The 26,505-nt window shown below is 44.2% G+C and overlaps 1 protein-coding gene across 6 annotated transcripts in view; it reads left to right on the forward strand.

Annotated features, from left to right (window-relative positions):
• The window catches only part of LOC126354141 (uncharacterized), a 331,010-nt gene that overhangs the window by 276,014 nt on the left and 28,491 nt on the right, over positions 1–26,505 (forward strand). For all 6 annotated transcript variants that reach the window (XM_050003547.1, XM_050003548.1, XM_050003545.1 and 3 more), the window contains exon 8: positions 17,572–17,828. In XM_050003547.1, coding sequence (XP_049859504.1) covers positions 17,572–17,828 — 257 coding nt within the window. The remainder of the gene's footprint in view (positions 1–17,571; positions 17,829–26,505) is intronic.

The raw sequence follows: 26,505 nt of genomic DNA on the forward strand, positions 1-26,505 counted from the left end.
CTCAAGATCAGTTAGATGGCGATCAGTTTGGCTTTAGGGGAGGTAAAGGCACCGGAGACACAGTCTTGACGTTGCGCATGATGATGGTAAGCAGGACTGAAAGAAAAGAAAGAAAGAAAATCAAGATACGTTAATATGATTTGTTGACTTGAAAAATGCATCCGATAGTGTAAAATGGTGCACGATGTTTAAAATTCAGAGAAAAAGAGAAGTAAGCTATAGGGAAAGACGAGTTATACGCAATATGTACAAAAACAAGAGGGAAAAATAAGACTGAGATTGGAAGACCAAGAAGGAGGTGCTTGTTTTTAAAAAGGGTATAAGACAGTAATGTAGTCTTTTGCCCCTATTATCCAATCTGTACATCGAAGAAGCAATGAGAGACATAAAAGAAAAGTTCAGGGATGGGATTAAGATTCAGAATGTATGCATATCAACCCTAAGATTCGCTCATTACATTTGCTAACCTCATTGAAGGAGAAGAAGAATTACAGGATCTGTTGAATGCAATGAGTGCAGAATATGAACTGAAACTAAACCAAAGACCGACGAAGCTAATGAGAAGTAGCAGAAATGCAAACAGCGGGATGTATCGAAATTGTCGATTACGAAATAGACGAAGTTAAGGAATTCTGCTATCTTGAAAGCAAAATAACCTATGATGCACGAAGCAAGGAGGACATAAAAAGCGGACAAGCACAGCCGAAAACAGCATTCCTGGTCAAGGGAAGTCTACCAGTATCAAACAAGGCCTTAACTTGGGGACGAAATTTCTGACAAAGTATATTTGGATCATACCATTGTATGTTAGCGAATCGTGGACTGTGAGAAAAACAGAACAAAAGAGAATCGATGCGTTTGAGATGTGGCGCTACAGAAGAATGTTGAAGCACAGTGTGGAAAATTAAGTGGACTGATAAGCTAAGGAATGAGGAGGTTCTCTGAAGAATCACTGAAAATAAGAACAGACGATAAACACCGACAAGAAAAGAGACAGGACGATAGCACATATGTTAAGAGTTCAGGAAATAGTCTCATTGCTACTTGAGGGAAATTTAGAGAGTTAAAACTATAGGGGAAGACGGAAATTGGAATACATCTAGCAAATAACTAAAGACTAGGGTGATAGGGCTGCTGTACTCTGACCTCAAGAGGTTGGCACAGAAGAGAAATTCGTAGTGAGCCGAATCAAACCAGTCAGAAGGTCTCGCAGAGACAGCGTTAGCAAAACATTTGGAGGCTGAGGTCGGACACGAAAAAGTACTGTCACATACTTACAGGTCCAAGTACCTGACTGAAAGGTAAATCCATTCAGTATGGAGAGGGAAAGTATAAGTTACAAAGTGACGAAAAACAATGGAACACAGCAGAGATCTGGCTCAGAGTCCAAGGACTGAGTCGGCAATAGGCTGGCATCCCTTCAGATAGCAAACTCATTGACTCGTCACTCTCTCTTCACTGCCCACTCTATTGAATCTCCTTCAAGAAAGAACTCACTGCTAAAATTGCTCACAGAGTGCCCAAATGTGTATACTCACTGTCTGACTAACTGGATCTCGCAGTTTTCTACCTCTTCTCCCTCGATCTGTCCTCCAGGACGCTGAATTTTCAGTTGAACCGGCTTTATCATTGACGGGACCAATTTATAACCTCATCAAATGACTGACGTATCCTTAATGACCGCGCCTCCCAGTCTTTGTGAGTGTAAGTATTTCTGATCTTGCGGTATATAAAAATTCAGTCGGAGAAAAAAAAAAAAAAGATGAGCCATGAAGGGATTATCCGAATGGGATGGAAATCGGTAGATGTGATGTACATATGCAGAGAGACAAATGATTTCAATGTAAGAAAAATTGGACGATTTGCTCAAGATAAAGAGCTTCACATATTTCTAGTCAATAACGCCTCTGTCCCTTATGGCAAGCAGGTATTCGGTTTCGGACTGATTGACAGAGTTGTTGGATGTTCTACTGAGAGATATCAAGATAAAATTATGTCCAATTAGCACGTCAGATCGTCGAAATTCCGGGCTGATTGGAGGGCCTTGTTCATGATGCTCCAAACTTTCTCAATTGAGGAGAAATCCTGCGACCATGCTGCCATGTTAGGGTTTGGGAAGCATGAAGGCAAGCAGTAGTAACTCTCGCCGTGTGCGGGCGGGCGTTATCTTGCTGAAATGTAAACTCAGGGTAGCGTGCCATAAAAAGCAACGAAATGGGGCGTAGATAATGCCTGCTACGCGGACTTTCTGCTACTTGTCTTCATGCTTGCAAAACCCAAACGTGGACAGCAAGATCGTTGGATTTCTCCTCAATTGGGAAGGTGATGAACGTAATGGGCGGTGCCATCCAACCGGCTCGGGATTCTGGCGATCTCACGCACCAATTGAACAGAATTTTGCATGATATCTCCCAGGACGGTATCCAACAACCTAACCGAATGACTGTTTGCCTAAGGGCCAGAGTTGAACGCAGACGTCTTGACTTACTTAATATGTGAACATCTCTGAAATAAATCATCCACTTTTTGTGAAATTGTAATCATTTGTTTGTCTCTACAAGTACGTCACATCTGCCGATTTCCGTCCCATTCGGATGATTCTTTCGTCTTGCGTTTTTCTTAAGTGTATATAATTAGTTCAAGACCCTTATTACAATTCGGATGGACCTCATAGTCTAGTGGTAAAGTACGTGCCTGCACCACGAAGATTTTTGTGAGCTTGCAAAGTAATACGCTGAAGCGCCAAAGAAGCTGATATAAGCAAGCGTATTCAAATTAAATGAAAGCATTTATTGGCCGGGATGCCCCCTTCGGGGTTCGACCGCCGTATTGCAAGTCTTTTTAGTTGACGCCACCTCGGCGACCTGCGTGTCAATGATGATGAAAATGATGATGGACCCACAACACCCAGTCCCCTACCGGGAATCGAACCCGGGCTCCATTAAGTGGTAGGCGGTATCGCTACCCTGAACTACGGAGGCGGACAAGCCAGTTCATATACAGAAATATCTAAAAAGGAGGAGTACGGCTCTGCGGTCGGCAACGCCTATATAAGGCAACAAGTGTCTGGCGCAGTTGTTAGATGGGTTACTGTTGCTAAAATTGCAGGTTAAGTGGTTCAAATGGCTCTGAGCACTATGGCAGGTCATCAGTCCCCTAGAAGTTCGAACTACGTAAACCTAACTAACCTAAGGACATCACACACATCCATGTCCGAGGCAGGATTGGAACCTGCGACCGTAGCAGGCCACCTCGTCCGACAATGGCAGGTTATGAAGATTTATGTGAGTTGAGCGTGGTGTTGTAGTCGGCGCACGAGCAAAGGGATACAGCATCTTCGAGGCAGCGTTGAAGTGGGGATTTTCCCGTACGACCATTTCACAAGAGTACCGTGTATATCAGGAATCCGGTAAAACATCAAATCTCCGACATCGCAGCGGCCGGAAAAAGATTTCAATACCGTGCCATCAACAAGAGTCAGCGTGGGAACCATTCAGCGAAACATCATCGATAGGGGCTTTCGGAACCGATAGCCCACTCCTGTACCCTTGATGACTGCACGACGCAAAGCCTTACGCCTCGCCTGGGCCAGTCACACCGTCATTGGACTGTTGATGTCTGGAAACATATTGTCTGGTCGGAGTCTCGTTTAAAATTGTATCGAGCGGCTGGACTTGTACGGATATGGAGACAACCTCATAAATCCATGGACCTTGCATATCAACAGGGGATTGTTCAAGCTGGTGGAGTCTGTGTAATGGTGTGGAGGGTATGCAGTTGGAGTGATACGGGACCCCTGATACGTCAAGATACGGGAATAGCAGGTGACACGTACGTAAGCATCCTGTCTGATCACCTGTTTATGTCATTGTCATGTCAGTTATGCATTCCGACGGACTTTGGCAATTCCAGCAGGACAATGCGACGCCCTACACGTCCAGAATTGCTACAGAGTGGCTCCAGGAAAACGTTTCTGAGTTTAAACACTTCCGCTTCCCAAAAAAATCCCCAGACATGATCATTATTGAGCATATCCGGGATGTCCTGCAACATGCTGTTCAGAAGAGATTTCCACTCCTCGTACTCTTACGGATTTATAGACAGCCCCTGCAGGATTCATGGAGTTAGTTCCTTCCAGCACTAGTTCAGACACTACTCGAGTCCATGCCACGTCGTGCTGTGGCACCTCTGCTTGCTCGCGGGGCCCCTAAACGATATTAGACCGGTGTACCAGTTTCTTTGGCTCTTCAGTGTATATTCAAGAAATCTCAATCAAAAACTACGATTAATTTCTCTTGGTTGAGGTTCACAATCATTTAAAATTTTGTAAATGACATCGTGAGCGTCTTTTGACTAGAATTTGTTATTTGTAAAACCCAATATGGAAGTTTCGGTCGTATGGCCATTATCAAGTGGAAATTACTGCACTTTATCTAATGTCAAAACCTAAAAAAAAAAAAAAAAATCCGAAATTATAGGACACAGAAGCTGTGCGTATTTCGCTCTTTGAATTGCATTTGAAGAATGTTTCCCGTAGTCTGATTTTTGCAGACATCGACAATACTGAGTGGAGTAAATGATTCCATACTTGATTTTGTTTCTTATACTGCATAACAGTATGTTTGTAAACTGATTTAAATGTATTGTAAGTATATTGTTGCTATTCTACGATATTTTTGTTCGCAGGCGTTATTGTTGTATTTTTTCGTATTTATTGGAGAAATAAATGTTAGCTGCTTGTGACAGAAATGGTGCTCAACGTTATTAAATTTTGTCACGGAATGAGTGCAGTATGTGATCCTGTGACAAGATGTAATAAAGTAGCCTCATTCCACACCATTCAAAGCAGAATTACATGCTCATTCCGTGACCTTGTGTAATAAAATTGAATACCATTTCTGTCATAAGCTGCTAACAGGGATTTCTCCATTAAATGTGAAAAAGTACGAAAAACGGATGTGAAGAAAATAAAGTCGAATACAAGTGATATAGTTACAATGCATTTAAATGAAGCATTTCACACACGAAATGGTAAGCAGTAAGAAATACGTGTGAGTTCACGGAACACCATGCTACGAAACCAGTTTCTGTATTATATGAAACAGAAGTAAATCTGGAATAATTTACTCCGCCCAGAGTTACGAATGCGAGCAGAAATCAAACGAAATACGAGCAACATATTTACAATACAATTCAAGGCGCGCATTAAGCACAAGAAGTTATAATCACGAACACAATGCGATGTAACCAGCTTACGTTTACTGCAAAACGAGCACAAGTATGGGAGACTTTAAATCAGTCAATAAGGAAACGAGATGGACTGGTAGACCTGTAGCATGTTCCCAGAAGTCTGTAAACGGGTTTCACTCCCGTGAATCCCTCTCTTGTTGCCAGTCAGCTGCCGACGATAGTTTAACTTAATCTAACATAACACTGGCGAATGGCGCTACTTCGTCTCGTTTTTGTTACCCATTGCTGTAGCAGCGCACCAAGCGGCTAGTATGTGACTCTTATGAATACGATATGGAATGATTGTGAATACTACGGTTTGTATTGATTTGTGACATAGTTTTTGATGCAGCAAATGTAGTGCCACAAAAATTGAAAATACGTAAAGAATGACATCACATTGGTCACTCTTTTGTTTCCTAAGGAACCTGACACGTATAAAACCGTACATTACAGGACACTTTATTTACGATTTTCTTGTAACGCACAGATATTTACTGAAGGATGTCATTTTCATTTAATAACTAAAAGTTACCAGTAATCACCGAAAGACCTGACCTTTTGCAACAACGTGAAATTATATTCGCTACACTTCCTGCCTAATCAGTGAGTGTGGAACGTAGGAAGTCTGTACGGAATGTAATATCTGCATTATTTAAAGCAGCAAATGTGCCAGAACACCTATAGCTGAAGGGAAAACCACATAGGCATGATAAAAAAACGTCAAAAGCAATGAATTGAGTCCCAACACAGGTGATAACATTTCGACAATTGTTGCTACACCTGAGTTACAAACGGCGAGAACCTTCAACAATTTGCTTTCAAGCAAAGATACAGGGTGACAATAAAATCGTCATACCTTTTTAACACTTTGCATTAGTAAGTTCAAACTGCGCGGTTGCCGGCGGGGTACGATGGAAATTACAATGCGCATGCAATCTGATTTAATGACGATGCCCACTTTCATTTGGATGAGTTCGTAAATAAGCAAATTTGCGCTTTTGTGGGACTGAGAATCTACATTTCGCGATCGAGAAGTCTCTTCATCGTCAACGGGTTGTGTGCAGTGTCCAGTCACGAAATAATCGGTGCGATGTTCTCTGATGACACGGTGAATACCGAAAGATACGGCGAAGGTTTTGGAAGATGGTTTCATCCTCATTATCCAAAGTGAACCTGATTCGACTAGATGTGGTTCATGCAAGATGGAGCTCGACTCCATCGAAGCAGGAGAGTGTTTGATGTCCTGGAGGAGCAGTTTGGGGACCGCATTCTGGCTCTGGGGTACCCAAAGAGCACTGGCATAGGCCCTCGATAGGCCGCCATACTCTCCGGATCTGATCACATGCGACTCCTTTTTGTGGGGCTACGTTAAAGACAAGGTGTACAGCAATAACTACAAGACCATTGCTGAGCTGAAACCAGCCATTCAGGAGGTCATGTTCAGCATCGAAGTTACGACACTTCATTGGGTCATGCAGAATTTCGCCATTCGTCTGCGCCACATCATCGCCAAAGATGGCAGGCATTATCGAACATGTCATTACCTAAATCTGAATATTTGTAGTGACGTTTACATGTTGATTAAAGATTAAAGTGTGTGCACGCCGTAGTTTGTAACTACGAGGGTCAGTCAAAAAGTAATGCCTCCTATTTTTTTTCTACGTTTAATTGTCAGGAAATTTAAATGCAATTACATAGGTTGAAAACCACAACATTGAGGATCATTTTGTCATTTTTCAATGTAATCTCCGCCCATCTCTACAGTTTTGGTCCATCTTTGAACAAGGGCATGTATCCCAGCACGGTAAAAATCACAGCTCTGCTTCCTAAGCCATTGACGCACGGATGTTTTGACGGCCTCCTCATCTTCAAAATGAATCCCACGATGAGCTTCTTTTAGTGGCCCGAACAGATGGAAGTCTGATGGTGCCAGGTCAGGGCTGTATGGGGGATGAGGCAAAACTCCCCATCCAATTTTGACAATCTCGTCAGAGGTGTGACGACTGGTGTGTGGTCTTGCATTGTCATGCAAAAGAAGAACATCTGCCATTGATTTTGTTGGGCGAACTCGCTGAAGACGTGCTTTAAGTTTTTTGAGGGTTGTGACGTATTGAACAGAATTTATTCTGCATCCCTGCTCCAAAAAATCAACCAGAATCACACCCTCTGTATCCCAGAAAACTGTTGCCATAACTTTCCCTGCCGATCGCACAGTATTGAATTTTTTCTTCCTCGGCGAGCTTGTGTGACGCCGCTCCATTGAATGCCTCTTTGATTCGGGTTCAAAAAAATGCACCCATGTTTCGTCCCCGGTGACAATTTTTTTCAGAAACTCATCTCCCTCCAAACGGAAGCGCTGCAAGTGTTGGGAGGCTATTGTTTTCCTTGCCTCTTTATTCTGATCGGTTAACATTCTTGGAACCCACCGTGCACAAACTTTTGAGTACCCCAATTGTTTAATAATCGTGATCACACTGCCTTTACTAAGAGAAATAATGCGACACACTTCATCTGCAGTCACCCGACGGGCACCACGAATGATGTCATCAACTTGCTGAATGTTGTGTGGAGTCACTGCACTCACCGGCCTGCCGCTCCGCTTTTCGTCAGTCAACGGTGTTTGCCCTTCAGCTTCCTTACAACGAACCCATCGTCTAACAGTGCTGACATCCACTGTCACAACACCATACACCTTCTTCAGTCTTTCATGAATGCGTATGGGCGTTTCACCTTCTGCATTCAAGAATTCAATCACGAACATCGATGTCGGCCATCTTACAAACTTCTGCTGTGCTGCCACCTGTTGACACAGAAAGTTACTACTGCAGTGGATTGCAGAAGGTTTGAGGAATGGCGCCAAATTCAAATTTTTCACTTAACTTAATTTTTTTAAGTAGAAAAAAAATGGGAGGCATTACTTTTTGACCGACCCTCGTAATTTACGTTTTTCTTCAGATAATTCAATAACTGTCACCCTGTAATTACATTTACAAAATTACACGTGTATTAGAAAGTTGAGTGATCTGTAAGAATGGGCAGATCATTAGACTCCACAAAAAAATTTTAAGTGTCGATGGAAGTGCCTATCGTAATAAGAACAGACAACGTTAGAAACAATGCTCCTCATGCACGAAAAACAGGGTATTGAGAAATTTCTGTTACAGACTTCTAGAAATTGTAGAGGAGACTGAGGAGGTAATGTTTTGAATTGGATTCCATGTCCAGAAACGCACCATCTCCGTGCTACAAACATTTGAAAACATGTTGTTAAAGCGACCACTTTTGTAAGTACTCGGTTAGGCGTGACTAAGTACATCACCTCTTTTCCAGTTTCTCTTATAAACAGCGAAACATATTGTTCATCTACTCATTGATGGGTTCCCTTCGACGTGGAGTTATACAGCTTCAGCTAATCTGGTGTGCGGCGTCTCCTTGGAGCACCACAGTGTGCCTGCTGACGGTGAAGGCATCGTTTCTTGCAGCCGTTGCGTAAGTGTGTCGGAAAGGGCACGCGATGTATTCGGATGTTGTGGAGAACGATCTTGATAAAGGCGACGAGGAGCTCTTTCGTTACTGTGAGCTTCGGCATTCAGCACGATTATGTCGTTGTATTCTAGAAACGTGCACTCAGCCATGTTGTTCTAACGCTCGCAGACATACGAATAAGGCTCGAAACAGGCCAGAGAAGTAGGACAGAGGTCAAATGACATCACCTGATACGATGTAACTACTCCACACCATGTCTACACATAAATAGCAGACATGTTTTCAAAAAATGCTCTGAGCACTATGGGACTTAACTTCTGAGGTCATCAGTCCCCTAGAAGTTAGAACTACTTAAACCTAACTAACCTAAGGACACCACACACATCCATGCCCGAGGCAAGATTCGAACCTGCGACCGTAGCGGTCGCGCGGTTCCAGACTGTAGCGCCTAGAACCGCTTGGCCACTTCGGCCGGCCATGTTTTCAGGGTTCCCATTCAAAATATTGTGTTGTTGTATGTATGTAAACCGAGGATCTCGAAACGACGGACAGGCTCCGTCCTCGCCGCAGCCGCAGTGGTCCACAACCCCACGATGACTACCACAGTCCATTTCACCCCTCCGCTGCCCCACACCGAACCCAGGGTTACTATGCAGTTCGGCCCCCGGTGGACCCCCCAGGGAACGTCTCACACCAGACGAGTGTAACCCCTATGTTTGCGTCGTAGAGTAATGGTTGTGTACGCGTACGTGGAGAACTTGTTTGCGCAGCAATCGCTGACATAATGTAGCTGAGGCAGAATAAGGGGAACTAGCCCGCATTCACCGAGGAAGATGGAAAACCGCCTAAAAACCACCCACAGACTGGCCGGCGCACCGGACCTCGACATAAGTCCACCGGGCGGATTCGTGCCGGGGACCAGGCGCTACTTACCGCTCCGAAAAGCCGTGCGTTAGGCCGTCGGCTAACCGGGCGGGCAGAAATATTATGTACTCACTCCCCTCTACAAGTCCTAGAAGTTTGTAACGGAAAATTCTGAACACCCTGCGTTTACATTCTCATATTTTCAGTGGAATAAACCACTATTATCCACTTATTCGAAAGTATTTCTTTATGAATAAGTTGTAGCTTATGTCATTGAATCAGTGAGATTGGCTCTCTTTACATTTATTTCACAGTAGTTCATGTCTCTAGGTAATTTACTAATGCGTGGAACACAAAAATATAGCAACTACTTCGTTAATTAAATAGAAAAATAATTAAGTACTATCAATATCCTTACGATGGATGTGAGTGACTTCTCACTGCTTGGAGAGCTATACTCTGTTCATCATAAGAATAAATATGTAAACATTAGACTATGTATTCCTCCGCGTTTGCTGAAACCTCATTGGGTTTCGTTTCACGTGGAGCGGAAGCCAAGCTGTCTCGAGAACAGTGAAATACGACAATCAGGATACGACAATGCTGTGCGTTACAAGTACATCGACTCAGCGATAAATACGGGACCACAGCTTTACCGGCGCATTTAACTTCGACAGCACTGCCCAGGCAAGTAATCCAACTCATCTGCAGTGATGTCAACAACTACAGTAAAGATGTAAAAAGGGACAAGCAGAGAAATATACAGCTTTTAATAATTTTTATTTTTAAGCAGAAGGAAATAATACATGGCAAAACTCAGGCGATACGTTTCTCAGGTAACCGGGCGGAAAACATAACATTCTCTCGGTCTTAGCTAACATAGTATTGGAATCAAAAACAAGAATGATGAAAATTCCTGACTTTAACAAGGGTAATTTTTCTTCATGACCGATGTGTGCCGTAAAAGCTCACTGCTGATTTTCCATGTAGTGAAACATTGAAGCCATTGAAGTTATTGCAGTCAGTCATCTGGTAATCTCTGAACGCCTCCGGACTCCGTGGAATACATTTCAGTACCGGTACGTTGATAATGAGGCGGTCGCTAACAGAATCCCAAAACACCAAGAAATCCACATTTCTTCCTCCTCTTTTGTGGCGTGCTGTTCGGCGTTCCGCCATATTCGACAAGGACGTGTCACAAAGCTTCATGCATTAGTTCCACCTTAAATGCCTTGATTTCTCCCGTCAGATCCCGTACCTTGGCTCTAAATCAATTGTATTGGGTTCAGAGTGCAGTTCTAAGGTGACAACTGTAATAATTCAGTATTGGTACAGTGTGCTCGAAGCCGCGAAAATTATTGTTTTCGATGTTTCTACGACACCTGTCACTCTGGCTCGTGTGAGACTATATCTGTCTTAGAAAATAGTTCAATTTAACAGTATTTGATTTTTCATTTTTTCCAAAAATTTTAATTGTAATCATGTTTATTCTTCGATAATTAAGAATGTATACGTATTTGGAACTAAAACCAGAATTTCTGGTGCGATATGTAATTAGAAACTGGAAGATATGCATTTTTCTTGAATAATGGTGGTTAAGTATGAGGTAAGTATGATATATAGATGAATTTCATATTTAATTGATTTAGGTACTCAGATAGAACAAACAAAAATTATAGACCACGACGAGTTTCGAACCTCCTTCCCCCAGCACACACGAATATCAGTCTACGACACTATCGTTACGCCACAAACACAACTAAAATACTCTGTATCTCCATCTTTTCAGGGATGGTTGCGGGACTCTGCTTTTCGATACAGGATGTCAAATCAAACACCTTTCAGCCGTCTAGTTTCCAAATTTGTTTTATTTGTCTACCAGTTTCGGCGATTTACTACGCCATCTTCAGACACCTGTAGAAAGATTCCACCTCGGTTGTGGTTCAAACAGTGACGGCTAGGAAGATTTCCTCTCGGTTCTGGTCAAAACAGGGGAAAACAATACTGGTATTAGTAGATTTCTGCTTATTATACCGACACTTATGATGGTTGAAGTGCTTGCTATAGCAAGCAAAAATTTACTAATACCAGTATTACTGGCACCTGTTTTGACCAGAACCGGGGTGGAATATTCCTACACGTCGGTCAGCAACCTGAAGATGGCGTAGTAAATCGCCGAAACTGGTAGCCAAATAAAACAAGTTTGGAAACTAGACGGCTGAAAGGTGTTTGACCTGACATCCTCCAACTGAAATACGTTTTCTTATTTTTATTACATACTGTTTCTTGAAAAATGTCAGGGCTGATGTTTCTCTGTAATCTTGTGAAATACATTAAAGCCGCGCAGGATTAGGCGAGCGGCCTAGGGCTCTGCAGTCATGGACTGTGTGGCTGGTCCCGGCGGAGGTTCGAGTCCTCCCTCAGGCATGGGTGTGTGTGTTTGTCCTCAGGATAATTTCGGTTAAGTAGTGTGTAAGCTTAGGGACTGTGACCTTAGCGGTTAAGTCCCATAAGATTTCACAGACATTTGAATATTTGAAATACATTAAGAACAAATTTTTTGTCGCCTAACGATGTTCCTCGCGAGTGTTTCACTACGAAGCGAGGAACAGTCTTATCCATTTCCACAGCACGTATTAACAGCGAGACAATCCGGGCACAAGTAGCGTTTACGGCTACTGTGCCTGTACGCGAGATTTTGAAATAAAAATTACGTAGCTAAAGTGTGATTAAGAAAACATTGATGGCTGTTACTACATCAGAATGTCTTAAAGGTTCTTTTACGGTGACATAACAATAAGATATCTAATACATATACTATGTGATCAAAAGTATCCGGACACCCTCAAAAACATAGGTTTTTCATATTAGGTGCATTGCGCTGGCACCTACTGCTAGGTACTCCATATCATCGACCTAAGTAGTCATTAGACACCGTGAGAGAGCAGAATGTAGCGCTCCACGGAACTCAATGACTTAGGACATTGTCAGGTGATTGGGTGCGTCTTGTGTCATACGTCTGTACGCGAAATTTGCACACTCATAAACATCCCTAGGTCCAGTGTTTCCGATGTGATAGTGAAGTGTAAACGTGAAGGGACACGTACAGCACAAAAGCGTAGAGGCCGACCTCACTGTTGACTGACCGAGAGCGCCGACAGTTGAAGAGGATCGTAATCTATAATAGGCAGACATCTATCCAGACCATCACACACTAATTCCAAACTTAATTAGGATCCACTGCAAGTACTATGACAGTTAGGTGGGAGGTGAGGAAACTTGTATTTCATGGTCGAGCGGCTGCTTGTAAGCCACACATCACACCGGTAAAAGCCAAACGACGCCCCGATTGGTGTAAGTAGCGTAAATATTGGACGATTGAACAGCGGAAAAGCGTTGTGTGGAGTGACGAATCAGGGTACACAATGTGGCGATCCGATGGCAGCGTCTATCTATGGTCAATGCCCGGTGAACGTCATCTGCCAGCGTGTGTAGTGCCAACAGCAAAATTCTGAGGCGTTGGGTTATCGTGTGGTAGTGTTTTTCATAGAGGGGGCTTGCACTCCTTGTTGTTTTGCCTGGCACTATCACAGCACAGGCGTACATCGATGTTTTAAGTACCTTCTTGCTTCCCACTGTTGAAGATCAATTCGGGAATGGCGAAGGCATCTGTCAACACGTTCGAGCACCTGTTTATAATGCACGGCCTGTGGCGGAGTGGTTACACGACAATAACATCCCTGTTATGGACTGGCCTGCACGGAGTCCTTCTCTGAATCCTATAGAACAACTTTGTGATGTTTTGGAACGCTGACTCCGTGCCAGGCCTCACCGACCGACATCGATACCTCTCCTCAGTGCAGCACTCCGTGAAGACCGGGCTGTCATTCCCCAAGAAACCTTCCAGCACCTGATTGTACGTATGCCTGCGAGAGTGGAAGCTGTCATCAAGGCTAAAGCCGACGGCACACGGACCGTGCTGTCGAACGTTAACGTTGAGCGTGCCGAGTTCAACGTGCTCCTGAACGCTCAGGAGCGATACCACTTGTGAATACGGTATGTGGGCCCCAACGTTGTATACGCGATCGCAACACACTCCAGCGGCAGTTGAGGGATGTTTCTAGTTCGTAAATCACATTGTTTACTCAACGAGCGTGCGTAAAATTCCCACGTTAGCTCTATTAAAACGTACATTTCCTCAATCGTCCACGAAAAGGAAAGTAACATCTCCAATACAAACACTGCGGTACAAATTTGGGATACTTCTCCGCCTAAGATAAACATTATTTCATCATTCCCACATTTTAGTAAAATCCTAAGGTCAGTGTTAGTTGAGCACTGTTCCTACCCAGTAGCAGAATCTTTGCAACATGTGAACTACGAAGCGTAAAAGTAAAAGGAGCAAAATATCTTTATACAAGTAGCGCAAGCTCTCCTGTAGATTAAGCCAATCGAACAAAGTCACCCCTCAAAAAAGGTTAAGTTATATTTACATAACATCAAATATTATAGTATATACCTATATTAAACTAATAATAAAGTATCAGAACCTAATAAAAACGCAAATGATAAGAAAAAAATGGAAGTGTCAAGGAGCTTAGCATTGCCTTGACGAACATTTCTACAAGACATTGACGCAACTCATTACGCTATACAAACGACACAATCCTTAAGTTTATTCATATTATGTTACGCCTTGCTGAAAACCTTAATCGTAGATATGTTACTAATTGAAATTTAATTATAACAAATTGTACGAAGAACAGTGCGTTTTGGGTGGATCTTCAGTGTGTCGCTGCCTCCAAATAGCCTACTCTTATAATACGAAAGTTACAGTAATTCTTTTGCTACGAATATGCTGTTTCTCATTGTTTCATTGGAACGAATCACACAGTTAACAACGGGTTTTCCAGTGCTTCTCAATTTGATGGCGCTCAGAACGGCATATACAGGGCATTATCCTGCTGAAATGTAGGGTTTCGCAATGATCGAATGAAGGGTAGAGTCACGGGTCGTAACACATCTGAAATGTTGCGTCCACTGTTCAAAGTGCCATCAATGCGAACAAGAGGTGACCGATTCGTGTAACCAATGACACCCCATACCATCACGCCAGGTGATACGCCATTATGGCGATGACGAATACGCGCTTCCACTGTGAGTTTACCGCGATGCCGCCAAACACGGATGCGAGCATCATGATGCTGTGAACAGAACCTGGATTTATCCGAAAAAATGACGTTTTGCCATTCGTGCACCCAGGTTCGTCGTTGAGTACACCATCGCAGCCGCTCCTGTCTGTGATGCAGCGTCAATGGTAACCGCAGCCGTGGTCTCTGAGCTGATAGTCCATGCTGCTGCAAACGTCGTCGAACTGTTCGTGCAGATGGTTGTTGTCTTGCAAACGTCCCCATCTGTTGACTCAGGGATCGAGACGTGGCTGCACGATCTGTTACAGCCATGCGGACAAGATGACTGTCATCTCGACTGCTAGTGATGCGAGGCGGTTGGGGTCCAGCACGGCGTTCCGTATTACCCTCCTGAACCCACTGATTCCATATTCTGCTAACAGTCATTGGATCTCGACCAACGCGAGGAGCAATGTCGCGATACGACAAACCGCAATCGCGATAGGCTACAATCCGACCTTTATCAAAGTCGGAAACGTGAATGTAAGCATTTCTCCTCCTTACACGAGGCATCACAACAACGTTTCACCAGGCAACTCTGGTCAACTGCTGTTTGTATATGAGAAATGGGTTGGAAACTTCCCTCATGTTAGCACGTTGTAGGTGTCGCCACCCGCGCCAACCTTGTGTGAATGCTCTGAAAAGCTAATCATTTGCATATCACAGTATGTTCTCCCTGTCGGTCAAATTTCGCGTCTGTAGCACGTCATATTCGTGATGTAGCAATTTTAATGGCCGGTAGTGTAGTTCCGAACATTTGTTGTGACGTTTAAATGTTGAATAAAGTGTGTGGTAACTGATTTATGTTTTCTTTTATATGGTTCAGTTATTGTCACGCTGTTACAGGGTGTTACAAAAAGGTACGGCCAAACTTTCAAGAAACATTTCTCACACACAAATAAAGAAAAGATGTTATGTGGACATGTGTCTGGAAACGCTTAATTTCCATGATAGAGCTTATTTTAGTTTCGTCAGTATGTACTGTACTTCCTCAATTCACCGCCAGTTGGCCCAATTGAAGGAAGGTAATGTTGCTTGTGTTGACATGTGACTCATTGCACAGCACTAGCATCAAGAACATCAGTACGTAGCATTAACAGGTTAGTGTTTATCACGAAAGTGGTTTTGCAGTCAGTGCAATGGTTACAAATGCGGAGTTGGCAGATGCCTATTGATGTATGGATTAGCACGGGGCAATAGCCGTTGCGCGGTACGTTTGTATCGAGACAGATGTCCAGACCGAAGGTGTCCCGACAGGAAGACGTTCGAAGCAATTGGTCGGCGTCTTAGGGAGCACGGAACATTCCAGCCTATGATTCGCGACTGGGGAAGACCTACAACGACGAGGACACCTTCAATGGACGAGGCAATTCTTCGTGCAGTTGACGATAACCCTAATGTCAGCGTCAGAGAAGTTGCAGCTGTACAAGGTAACGTTGACCACGTCACTGTATGGAGAGTGCTACGGGAGAACCAGTTGTTTCCGTACCAAGTATAGCGTGTGCAGCCACTATCAACAGCTGATTGGCCTCCACAGGTACACTTCTGCGAATGGTTCATCCAACTATGTGTCAATCATCATTTCAGTGCAAATGTTCTCTTTACGGATGAGGCTTCATTCCAACGTGATAAAATTGTATGTGGGCTGACAGGAATCCGCACGCAATTGTGCAATCACGTCATCAACACAGATTTTCTGTGAACTTTTGGGCAGGCATTGTTGTTGATGTCTTGATTGGGCCCCATGTTCTTCCACCTACGCTCAATGGAGCAGTTTATCATGATTTCATACGGGATACTATACCTGTGCTGCTAGAACATGTGCCTTTACAAGTACGACACAACATGTGGTTCATGCACGATGGAGCTCCTCTACATTTCAGTCGAAGTGTTCGTACGCTTCTCAACAACAGATTCGGTGACCGATGGATTGCTAGAGGCGGACCAATTCCATGGCCTCCACGCTCTCCTGACCTCAACCCTCTTGACTTTCATTTATGAGGGCATTCGAAAGCTCTTGTCTACGCAACCCCGGTACGAAATGTAGAGACTCTTCGTGCTCGTATTGTGGACGGCTGTGATACAATACGCCATTCTCCAGGCTCTAACGTGGAAAGTAAGCTTTTCCGGACACATGTCTACATAACATATTTTCTTTCTTTGTGTATGAGGAATGTTTCCTGAAAGTATGGCCGTACCTTTTTGTAACACCCTGTATACATATAGGCTTGAAATGAATGCCAATATGGCGCCTCACAAGTCATTAGTGAAGGGAGACGGCATGCGTGTGACGTTGTGCCATCTCATTGGTCAACGCTCAGATGCGCGCTCAGAATATCTGATATACCAGATATTGCCCTGCACACTCCGGAAGACTCCCGAACCTGCAATTCCACGCTATGGCTTCAGAAACTCGGCACGCTCAACGCTCAAAGTTCGGATGCACGGTCCGTGTGCCGACAGCTTAAGGGCGGACCAACACCATATTGAATTCCGGCATTACCGATGGAGGGCGCCACGAACTTGTAAGTCATTTTCAGACAAGTGTCCGGATACTTTTGGTCACATAGTATAAGTTGGACCTACTTCTAAGAGCGAAACAAAAACTAGGGCTGGTGACCAATCACCGCGTTTGTGTCTGTTTACGTCAGGTTTATTCTTATGGTAAACGCGGCATAGTGTCGCTCGAGATATCAAACAGTTAACAACGTTTGCACCAGAGAGTGTGGCGACTGTGTGTATTAAAGACTGTGATGCAAGTGAGTGTAACCCAGAGTACAGATGTCGGCCGTGCTTGCAGGCGGCTGACGTACGCGGCGGCGGCGCAGCAGGCGTGCTGCCGGCTGAGCGGCCCGCTGGTGTGCGCGCTGACGCCGCTGCTGGCGCGGGAGGCGGTGGCCGGCTACTCGACGCAGGAGGCGGCGTTCGCAGCCGCCGTGCCCGCCTTCGGCCGCCTCTGCGCGCTCGTCGCGGCCCCCTGCTGCGCGCGCCTCGCGCCGCCCACCGCCGCCTACCTGGCCGGCGTCTCGGGGCTGCTCACCGCCGCAGGACTCTACGGTGAGTGGCGTCCTCCACAGCTGTTCGCTGCTCTGGCGAACGCCCCGACTACAGGCAGCGGCAGCCGAGAAAGACAACCACCCCAAAACACAGGGTCGCCAGAATTAAAACTGACTCGCAGAATACAGCGTGTGTATAAACTCACTTACAACTTTCCACTTTTTGTTATGGACTATAAGCGACACAAACGCACACTCAGACACCAATACGTAGACTGATGAGCCAAAACATTATGACCATTGTCTACCGCGACGTTCGATGCCGTATGCCTCCTGGTGGCGTTGTGCTGAGGTGACGCGGTAACAAAAGTACCTAATCGATGCAGACACGGATGGGGGATCACGCTAGCGAAGATTGGACTGCAAATGGGGAAATCCATTCGGGTACGTGACTTTGACAAAGGGCAGATTGTTATTACGCAGAGCCTGTGAACGAGTATCTCGAACACAGCGGAGCTAGTCGAATACTCACATGCTACTGTAGTGATAATCAACGGAAAAAGGTAAAAGGACAGTGAAACTATCATCCTTCTACCATCCTTTACACCTACAAATACTCGATCTACACCTATAAATACTTGATCTGCCCCATCCTCTGTTACGCCAGTGTAGCTTGGATTTCTCCCAGGTTCTATATATCCCTCCAAGTCCTCAAATGCCATGCGCTCCGCCTCGCCACATCCGCCTTCCGTCACCCACACGCATCCTCTACGAGCTCATCCCCTTCCCTCAACTTCTCCTTTTCCTTGAACACATCCGCACACTATATATTGTCCGCTACATTGATCTCCCTCACCCACTGGTGTCTCCCTTCCTCTCCACCCCCAGCCCGTTGCCGCACCTTTACCATTGTGTTCCACCCTCTCCCCATCTCCACACACTCCGCCTCCTTTCCCAATGCAACTTCCACCATCTACCCCTCCCAGATCATGAACTTCGCCCTGACATCTACCCTTCCTACCAACTCTAACCCCATCTTCCTCCTGCCTCCTCCTCAGGGCTCCCTCTCCTCCCCCTCCCTTCTCCTGAGCGGCTTTCCCCTCCTACACCCCCTCCCTCTCTTGTGCTCCCCTTCAGTGTCTCTGCACTCCCTCCTGCCTTGTCTTCCATCTCTTGCTCCACCAGGCTCCTGCCTCTTGGTGTACCTTCTGACGCCCCTCCTCTTTCCATTCTGCCCCCTCCCCTGCTGCCCCTTGCTCTCCCCTCCTTTTCCATCCTCTCGCCCTCTCCCTCGGCACATCCCACCTGACAGTTTTATTCTTCATTGTGTGTGCTCCAAGTGGGTTTAAAGTGTGTTCCTCCAGAGTGTTTTTAAAACTGTGGCCGACTTTTAACGTGTGTGTGTGTCTTCAATGTCTTGTTTGTGTTCAGATTCTACCAGAAATCAGTGACAGAACTCAATGCACGTTGTACATCAGTAAACTTTAAGGATAAGAATCAGGTGCTTATTTATAATGTTACGATACTACTGTCTGTTAATTCCCACATGCACAGATAAACGAAGTTTCGTCGGCCTATGCTACAGGCTTTCCTTCTCTCTAGCAATGTTTTCTCTGATGTTCGAACTGTTTTCGGATAGTTTGCATTTCTGCTAGATACAGAGCTCGTTTCGCGCCATTTTCCCATAGATTTTGCATTGCATTCTTTGATGATGGTTTCACCAGAACACTTCCAGTCTTAAAATCTTACACCAATGGTTCCGCACACGTTTCTCACGAATTGTGCTTCACATAGTACTCGACCACTTTGCTAACAATGTTAACTGCATGTAAGTGGAACAATAGAAAGTGTCCGATGGATCCGTCATTCCTTTTAGCTACATATCGGGTTTGTCCTGGACACTTCATGTCGACCTTCCTGTTTTCTCATTTCTGTCAACGCAAGCGACTTGCAGCTGTGTCAAAACTGCGCAGTGGAGTTAAACGTTGCAGTTCCTGTTCGCAGCGCCGAGCGCCGAATACGTCAGCATTTTCCTTCACACGTCTCCGTCCTCAGCGATGACTAATCTTGTCATTTAAATTTTTGTTCATCATTTTCAGACCCGTTTTTGAAGAATGCCGATGTCGAGACATAGCACACTAATAGCGTTTAAATTGATTTTCAACGCAACTTCTGTACCATTTCTTCACATCGGAAATGTTGTTATTCCATTCACACCGCCATCTCCCAGTGCAATGGGACTTCTTCTTTTGTGCCACATATACTTGCTCCTCACAATCAAGGAGAAAGATGGGACTTGATGAAAGCTCAAAAAGTGGTAAGACTCCTTCACGCAGTGCAAGTAAAATTACGTTCGACTACAATTTCAAAAGAACAACTTCAAATATTTACCGAAACTTGTGAAAAAATATAATACAAAATGAAAATATCGACACTCGATATCACCATTTTGGTATCGATATCTCAATATAACTTGGGAAACAATATCGCCGATTATATTTATATATTTACAAACGTATTAAGAATGTTGCCGATATCTTAGTACTTGTCTTAACTGACATATTAAATTTTTCCCTCGTGAACGGAATATACCCCACTGCATGGAAAAGAAGCATAATTCGACCCATCCCTAAGATCGAAAACCCGCAACTGCCTAGTGATTACCGACCAATTAGCATACTGCCTGCTGTTTCCAAAGCACTTGAATATATTGTTCATGACCAAATCACTGAACACTTGCATGAATTCAGTCTATATGATAAATTTCAATCCAGTTTCCATAAACATCACAGCACAAACACTGCTCTAAACAAAGTAACTGATGACCTGAAATATGCCATCGACAATCGAAAGGCAACAATATTGACGCTACTGGACTTCAGCAAAGCTTTTGACACTGTTAACTTTGACATATTGCTCAGAAAAATGCAACAGCTTAATTTCTCTGATAGTGCAATGAGATGGTTTGAAAGCTACTTAAAAGACAGACAGCAATGTGTTGTCTGCGTAAATGAAAAATCTTCCTGGAAACATGTTTCTTCGGGACTGCCACAAGGATCAGTCTTAGGACCACTTTTGTTCTCTTTATATGTCAACGATATATCGTCGGTTCTGTCCTCCTGTAAATATCATTTCTATGCCGACGACCTCCAGCTCTACCTAAGCGTCAGACCTAAAGATGTAAACACTGCAATCGCTCTGATGAATGATGATCTGTCTTCAGTAGTGACATGGGCGAAAAACCTGGGGTTTAAACTAAATGCAAAAAAGAAATAAGTAATCTTAATAGTCCATCAGAAATTAATAAGTTCAGATTTACGCGAACGGCTACCTTCTATTCTGCTCGATGGTACTCCAATACCATATCAGAAAACAGTGAAGAACTTGGGTGTAACTTTGGATGAGCATCTCAACTGGGCGGAGAATACAGTCGCAGTGTGCCGAAAGACATCTCCTTGTCTCTATGCTCTCAAAAAGTTTCGGAACATATTTCCACAGGACTTGAAACGCCAGCTCGTGCAAGCACTCGTTCTACCGAACCTCCACTATTGTGATGTGATTCAACAAGACATGAGTAGTGAAAACAAAAGACGGCCAGAGCTAACCATGAATGCCTGTGTGCGTTACACCTGCAACATTCGCCGATATGATCATGTTAGTGCTTCATACTCCGAGCTAGGGTGGCTGCGGCCGGACAAATTGCGTGACTACCACACTCTATGTCTACTTCACCGACTCCTCGTCGCGCAACCACCCCAGTACCTTGCTTCAGATATTATAAACCTGTCATGCCATCATAATCGAAACACGAGGTCACTGTTATTTGGTATCATAACTGTGCCCACTCACAAAACAAAAACTTTTGAAAACTCCTTCTCAGTTGCCGCTGTCCGCCTCTGGAACAAACTGCCCCTTACCTTGAGGAAAATTCAATCTCCTGCTGCTTTTAAGAAGAGGTTGAATCATTTCCTACTATCATCCTCATAAAGTTCTCCACAAAATTAATGTACAAGGCCAATCCTCTCATCTGTCAAATAGCAAAGCTAGCGTCTCCTATCTTGCTCCTGAGATGCCTTCCTCTTCATCTATCTCTATTAGCCACGCAATCTTCTTTTCCTTTATATTTCCTTAATTATGTTTCGTCATGTCTCTCTATTCTTCTTCTCCCTTCACCATGAGTCTCCCTCATACTCCCTGCTGTCAGCACTCCTATCTAAAATCTTTCTCTTCAATACTGTATTTTTCCAGGTGTACCTTTCTAATTGTTTATTTCACTTTTCGTACTAGATGTAGTTTAACATGCCTACTAAAACATATGAATGTAAAATAAGTAGAATGCCTGGTTAGATGTAAGAGAGGGCCTGATGGCCCTAATCTTGCCAGGTTAAATAAATAAATAAATATATAAATAAAAATATGTCTAGCTCCAACTACGATTCCGCGTTCGGTGTTAATTCCCAGGATGCATCCATAATTACGTCGGAAGCCCTTGCACATGAATCACCTGAGTACAAATGGCAACTCCACCAATGCACTGGCTCTTTATACTCTGTGTAAGTGATACTACCGCTATCTATATATGTGCGTAACGCTACCCCATAACTTTTGTCACTTCAGTATTTTTCCTGGGGCAGAAGGTAAGGTTTCATGGTGCAGTTACGACCATGCAGAAAACATTAGGTAGTAAATTACACGATGTATTTGTAGGAAGACTGTTCGATGCTGAGAAAAAACAACTAATTGTCATAAAGTCTGTACCTACACCCGTAACACCGTGAATGCACATCAGAGCCAAAACATTAAGCTGACCTGCTTAACTGCGTATCAGTCCGCTTGGGCACCACAATACAGCAGCACTCCGCCATGGGTTGCTTTCGACTAGCCCTTGGTAGATATCTGGAGGTATGTAGCAACAGATGCACATAGGTCATGCAATCCGGTAAGGAGTCTGTATGAATAGGGCGCGTTCTGCGATGACGGCAACTATGTATTGCGGCTTGTACGAATGGATCTAGACTTGTTATGCACGCGTGACGCGTTAATGGATTATACAAGCTCAGAGGGGACGAATGGAGAATCGATGAGGTCTACAAATGGGAAAATTCACGAACGTGAGCTACTCTGACAAAGGGCAGATTCGTCTAGCCCAGCGCCCAGGAACTAGCGTCTCGGAAATGGCGAAGCTGGTCGGCTCTTGGGGGTTACTGTACAGCATCTAAGGAAAAAGATTCAAGGAGGGTGAAACTACGAGTCTGCGACAAGATCTGGACGTCGACGTCTTATCATACTACGAGGAGGATGGAGACATATCTGTCCCGTAAAATACGTTAGGTGGTGATGTGTGGTAAATCTGATGACACAGTGGAACAAGTGTTTCAGAGCACACCATTCAGTGCACATTGCTGCACATGGGGTTCTGCAGCAAGCGACCGCTACATGTTCCCATTTTGACCAAACGACATAGTCAAATACAACTGCTGTGGATACGAGATCATTAAGATTCTACCATCTATCAATAAAAATGTGTCAACTGGTCGGATGAATCACTTTCTTGTTACATCATGTTGGTGGTCGTGTCTGGATACAGTACCATCCAGGTTGAATCACTGTCCGAAACAACCACTGCAGCAGGGATGGAGACCGATGAGGATGATATTATGCTATGGAGGTCATTCACCATGGCTTCCAGCGGACATGTGATGGTAATCGAAGGCACTGTCTCAGCTGTCGACTACGCGAATGTTATTTCAGACCACCTTCATGCTTGAAGTCATCCATGACAGTGATGGCATCTTCCATCAGGGTACCTGTACGTGTCACAAGGTCAGGACTGTGTGCAATGGTTTGAGGAGCATTACAATGAACTCATTTTGATGTCTTGGCCACCAAATTCGTCTGATCTGTACCAAACAGAACACAATTGGATTGCTATCGGACGCCAGCTTCACAGCCACAAATCACTGATCAATTGTTTACGGAATAGACGAAGTGTGCCACATACGTCCTGAAACCTCATCAAGGGCTTGTCGAAACCATACCACACAGAATCTCTGCCCTATTGCGTTCCAAAGATGGATCAGCACGCTGCTGAAGAAGTGGTCGTAGTGTCTTGTCTGTCTGTGCAACTCACTGCGGCTATTTTTCGCGTGACTACTTTGGAAAGTCGTAGGAGAGGTCTTCCATACAGCATTAGTTTCCGAGCAGTTCTAGGCGCTTCAGTCTGGAACCGTGCGACCGCTACGGTCGCAGGTTCGAATCCTGCTTCGGGCATGGATGTGTGTGATGTCCGTAGGTTAGTTAGGGTTAAGTAGTTCTAACTTCTAGGGGACTGATGACCTCAGAAGTCCCATAGTGCTCAGAGCCATTTGAACCATTTTTTGCATTACTTTCTGAGTATTCTGCACAACGCACCCAAAATGATACGACAGTCCATTAGTTCAATTTCTTGTCTAGCAGACATGGTAATCACACCTCAATCAGCAACAAGAAAACAATTTTGTGATTGTTACACGATGCCGGTACTCGGACAACTGTGTATTATACATCGCACTACTCGACTCTGCAATCTAAGAAACCCTTCATTGTGGCATATTGGCAACAGTGGATGGTTGGCTAGTGACGTCCAAAGCTCTGCTTCGAGGAGATCTTTTCCAAGGCGAGAAGTCTGAAATAACAGGTAATTTTAATCAGCCCGTAAATAATATCTACGTATTCAGGATGTGCAGAAATTAAGTATCGATTTTATAGAAAATGGTATCGTAAGGATAAGATGTATATGCTAGTGCACTGGAGGTGCGTTGTAGATGTAAAAGTTTTAGTTGGTGCTGAAAACGATAGACTGGCTTCATGTCACCACTAAACATGCGTTATGTTGTTATAGGTACCTCAATAGGCTTAGTGTTAACTGTACAGGAGAGGATAGCTGTAGTGACGTGGAAGTTACCGAGGTTGTCGTATAGTGAAATTTGGGCGAGATTTGATAGCCTTTCCCATGTACTGGGATCTAAAGAGAAAACATTTCACCAATTAGTCAAGAAATTTAGGCGCATTGGTACCTTTAAGAAGGAAACCGGACAAGGCCACCCATCTAGCTCTGCTGACCGATTAAAAGACATCAGAACATCCACTGAATGCAGTCTAAGATGTGTGTGGTGACTGCCGGTGGAAGTGGACGTTCGTCGCTAGACAGTACATAAAATGTTGAGACACACCCTGAAGACAACGCCATACCATCTGCGGGTACTCCACCAATTACGCGACGCTGTTATGGCCGAGCGTATGAACGTGTCAGGATTTGCTCGAAGCATATGTAAATCGCAGCATCCTCTATCAGATCTTTAGCAGCGACGAGGCAACCTTCCGCACTTTTGTGGAAGAGTTAACCAAGATAACTGCATCATTGAGGCTGATGCTTGTGCAGGATGAACTTGTGCATAATGTTTATTTCCAACGGAACGGGACACCTCAGCATTCTGCTACAGGTGTGTGTACGTTTCTGAATGCTGTGTTTCCTGGAAGGTGAATTGGGCACGCAGGGACCATTATCTGGGCGGCGCTTTTTCCCGATATCACACACGTGGACCTCTTCGTCTGGGAGTTTACGAAGTGGTGTATGTTTCGCCGACACAGTGCCAACCGATTCGCGATGCTCCAAGCCGAATTGAACAAGCTGCTGCAGCTATAACACCACAAATGCTCTTTCGTGCCACAGCTGGCAGATTGGAATCTTGTCGGGATGTGAATGGTGCTCATGTTGAATGTAACATGTGATAAACATATGCCACTTTAAATAATAAGAATACAACAATCCTTTCAACAGAACCGATACTTAATTTCTGGACGCGCTGTATCCTCAGATAGCTCACTTACAGTGTGTGGTGGAGAGTACTTATCATACCGCTATGATTTTCTCTCTTTTCTGTTTCATTTGAGAATGATCTGAGGAAAGAAAGGTTGTCGCTAACGCTTTATATGAGCTCTAATTATCTAATTATCTTGTAGTGGTCCTCTTGTGAGATGTATGTGGGAGGAAGTAATATATTGCCCAACTTTTGTTTGGGTGTCTTAGAATTCTAATTGTTGTCACTGCAGCTTGAGTAAATCCATAATGCACTCGCGGTTACTAAATAAACCTGTGACGGCACATGCTGCCCTTCTCTGGATCTTCTCTAACTCCTGTGCTAACTCAGCCTGGCATATGTACACAACTAACGCGCAATAGTAATATTACAACGAGTGTTTTCTTAAACCACTTCCTTTGTGGTTCAGTTACAATTCTGTAGAATTCTTCCAGTGAATCTCAGCCTGGTATCAGCTTCTGTTACAACTAGATTCGTGTGGGTGTTCCCTCCACATAGCTTCAAATAATTAGGCTTCTCTGACGTTTTTTGTGTATTGCTCCCGCCCTGCTACATTTTATGCATATAATGTATAGGACAAGCCAATAGAAAATGCAGGTATAAAGATTTTGTATACACTCATGACAAAAAAACTGAAGCATCCAGAAGCGAGGGGAAAGAAAATGAAACTTCACAGGTTGAGAGGGTCTGTGATGTTACCTCAATGATAAGACTTACAAAATGGAGTCAAATTTACAGAGATCTTGACAGTATGAGCCCAGTTGTCAGTATTGTATCATCCCTGGCCTGGATGTATTTACTTTTCATTTGAGAAGAGTGTCACAAGACCTTTGTATTTACCGCTGAGGCAACCTGTTTCACAACTGTATTAACTAGTCC

This window comes from Schistocerca gregaria, chromosome 3 (genome assembly GCF_023897955.1).
Source record: "Schistocerca gregaria isolate iqSchGreg1 chromosome 3, iqSchGreg1.2, whole genome shotgun sequence".
Taxonomy (NCBI): Eukaryota; Metazoa; Arthropoda; class Insecta; order Orthoptera; family Acrididae; genus Schistocerca; species Schistocerca gregaria.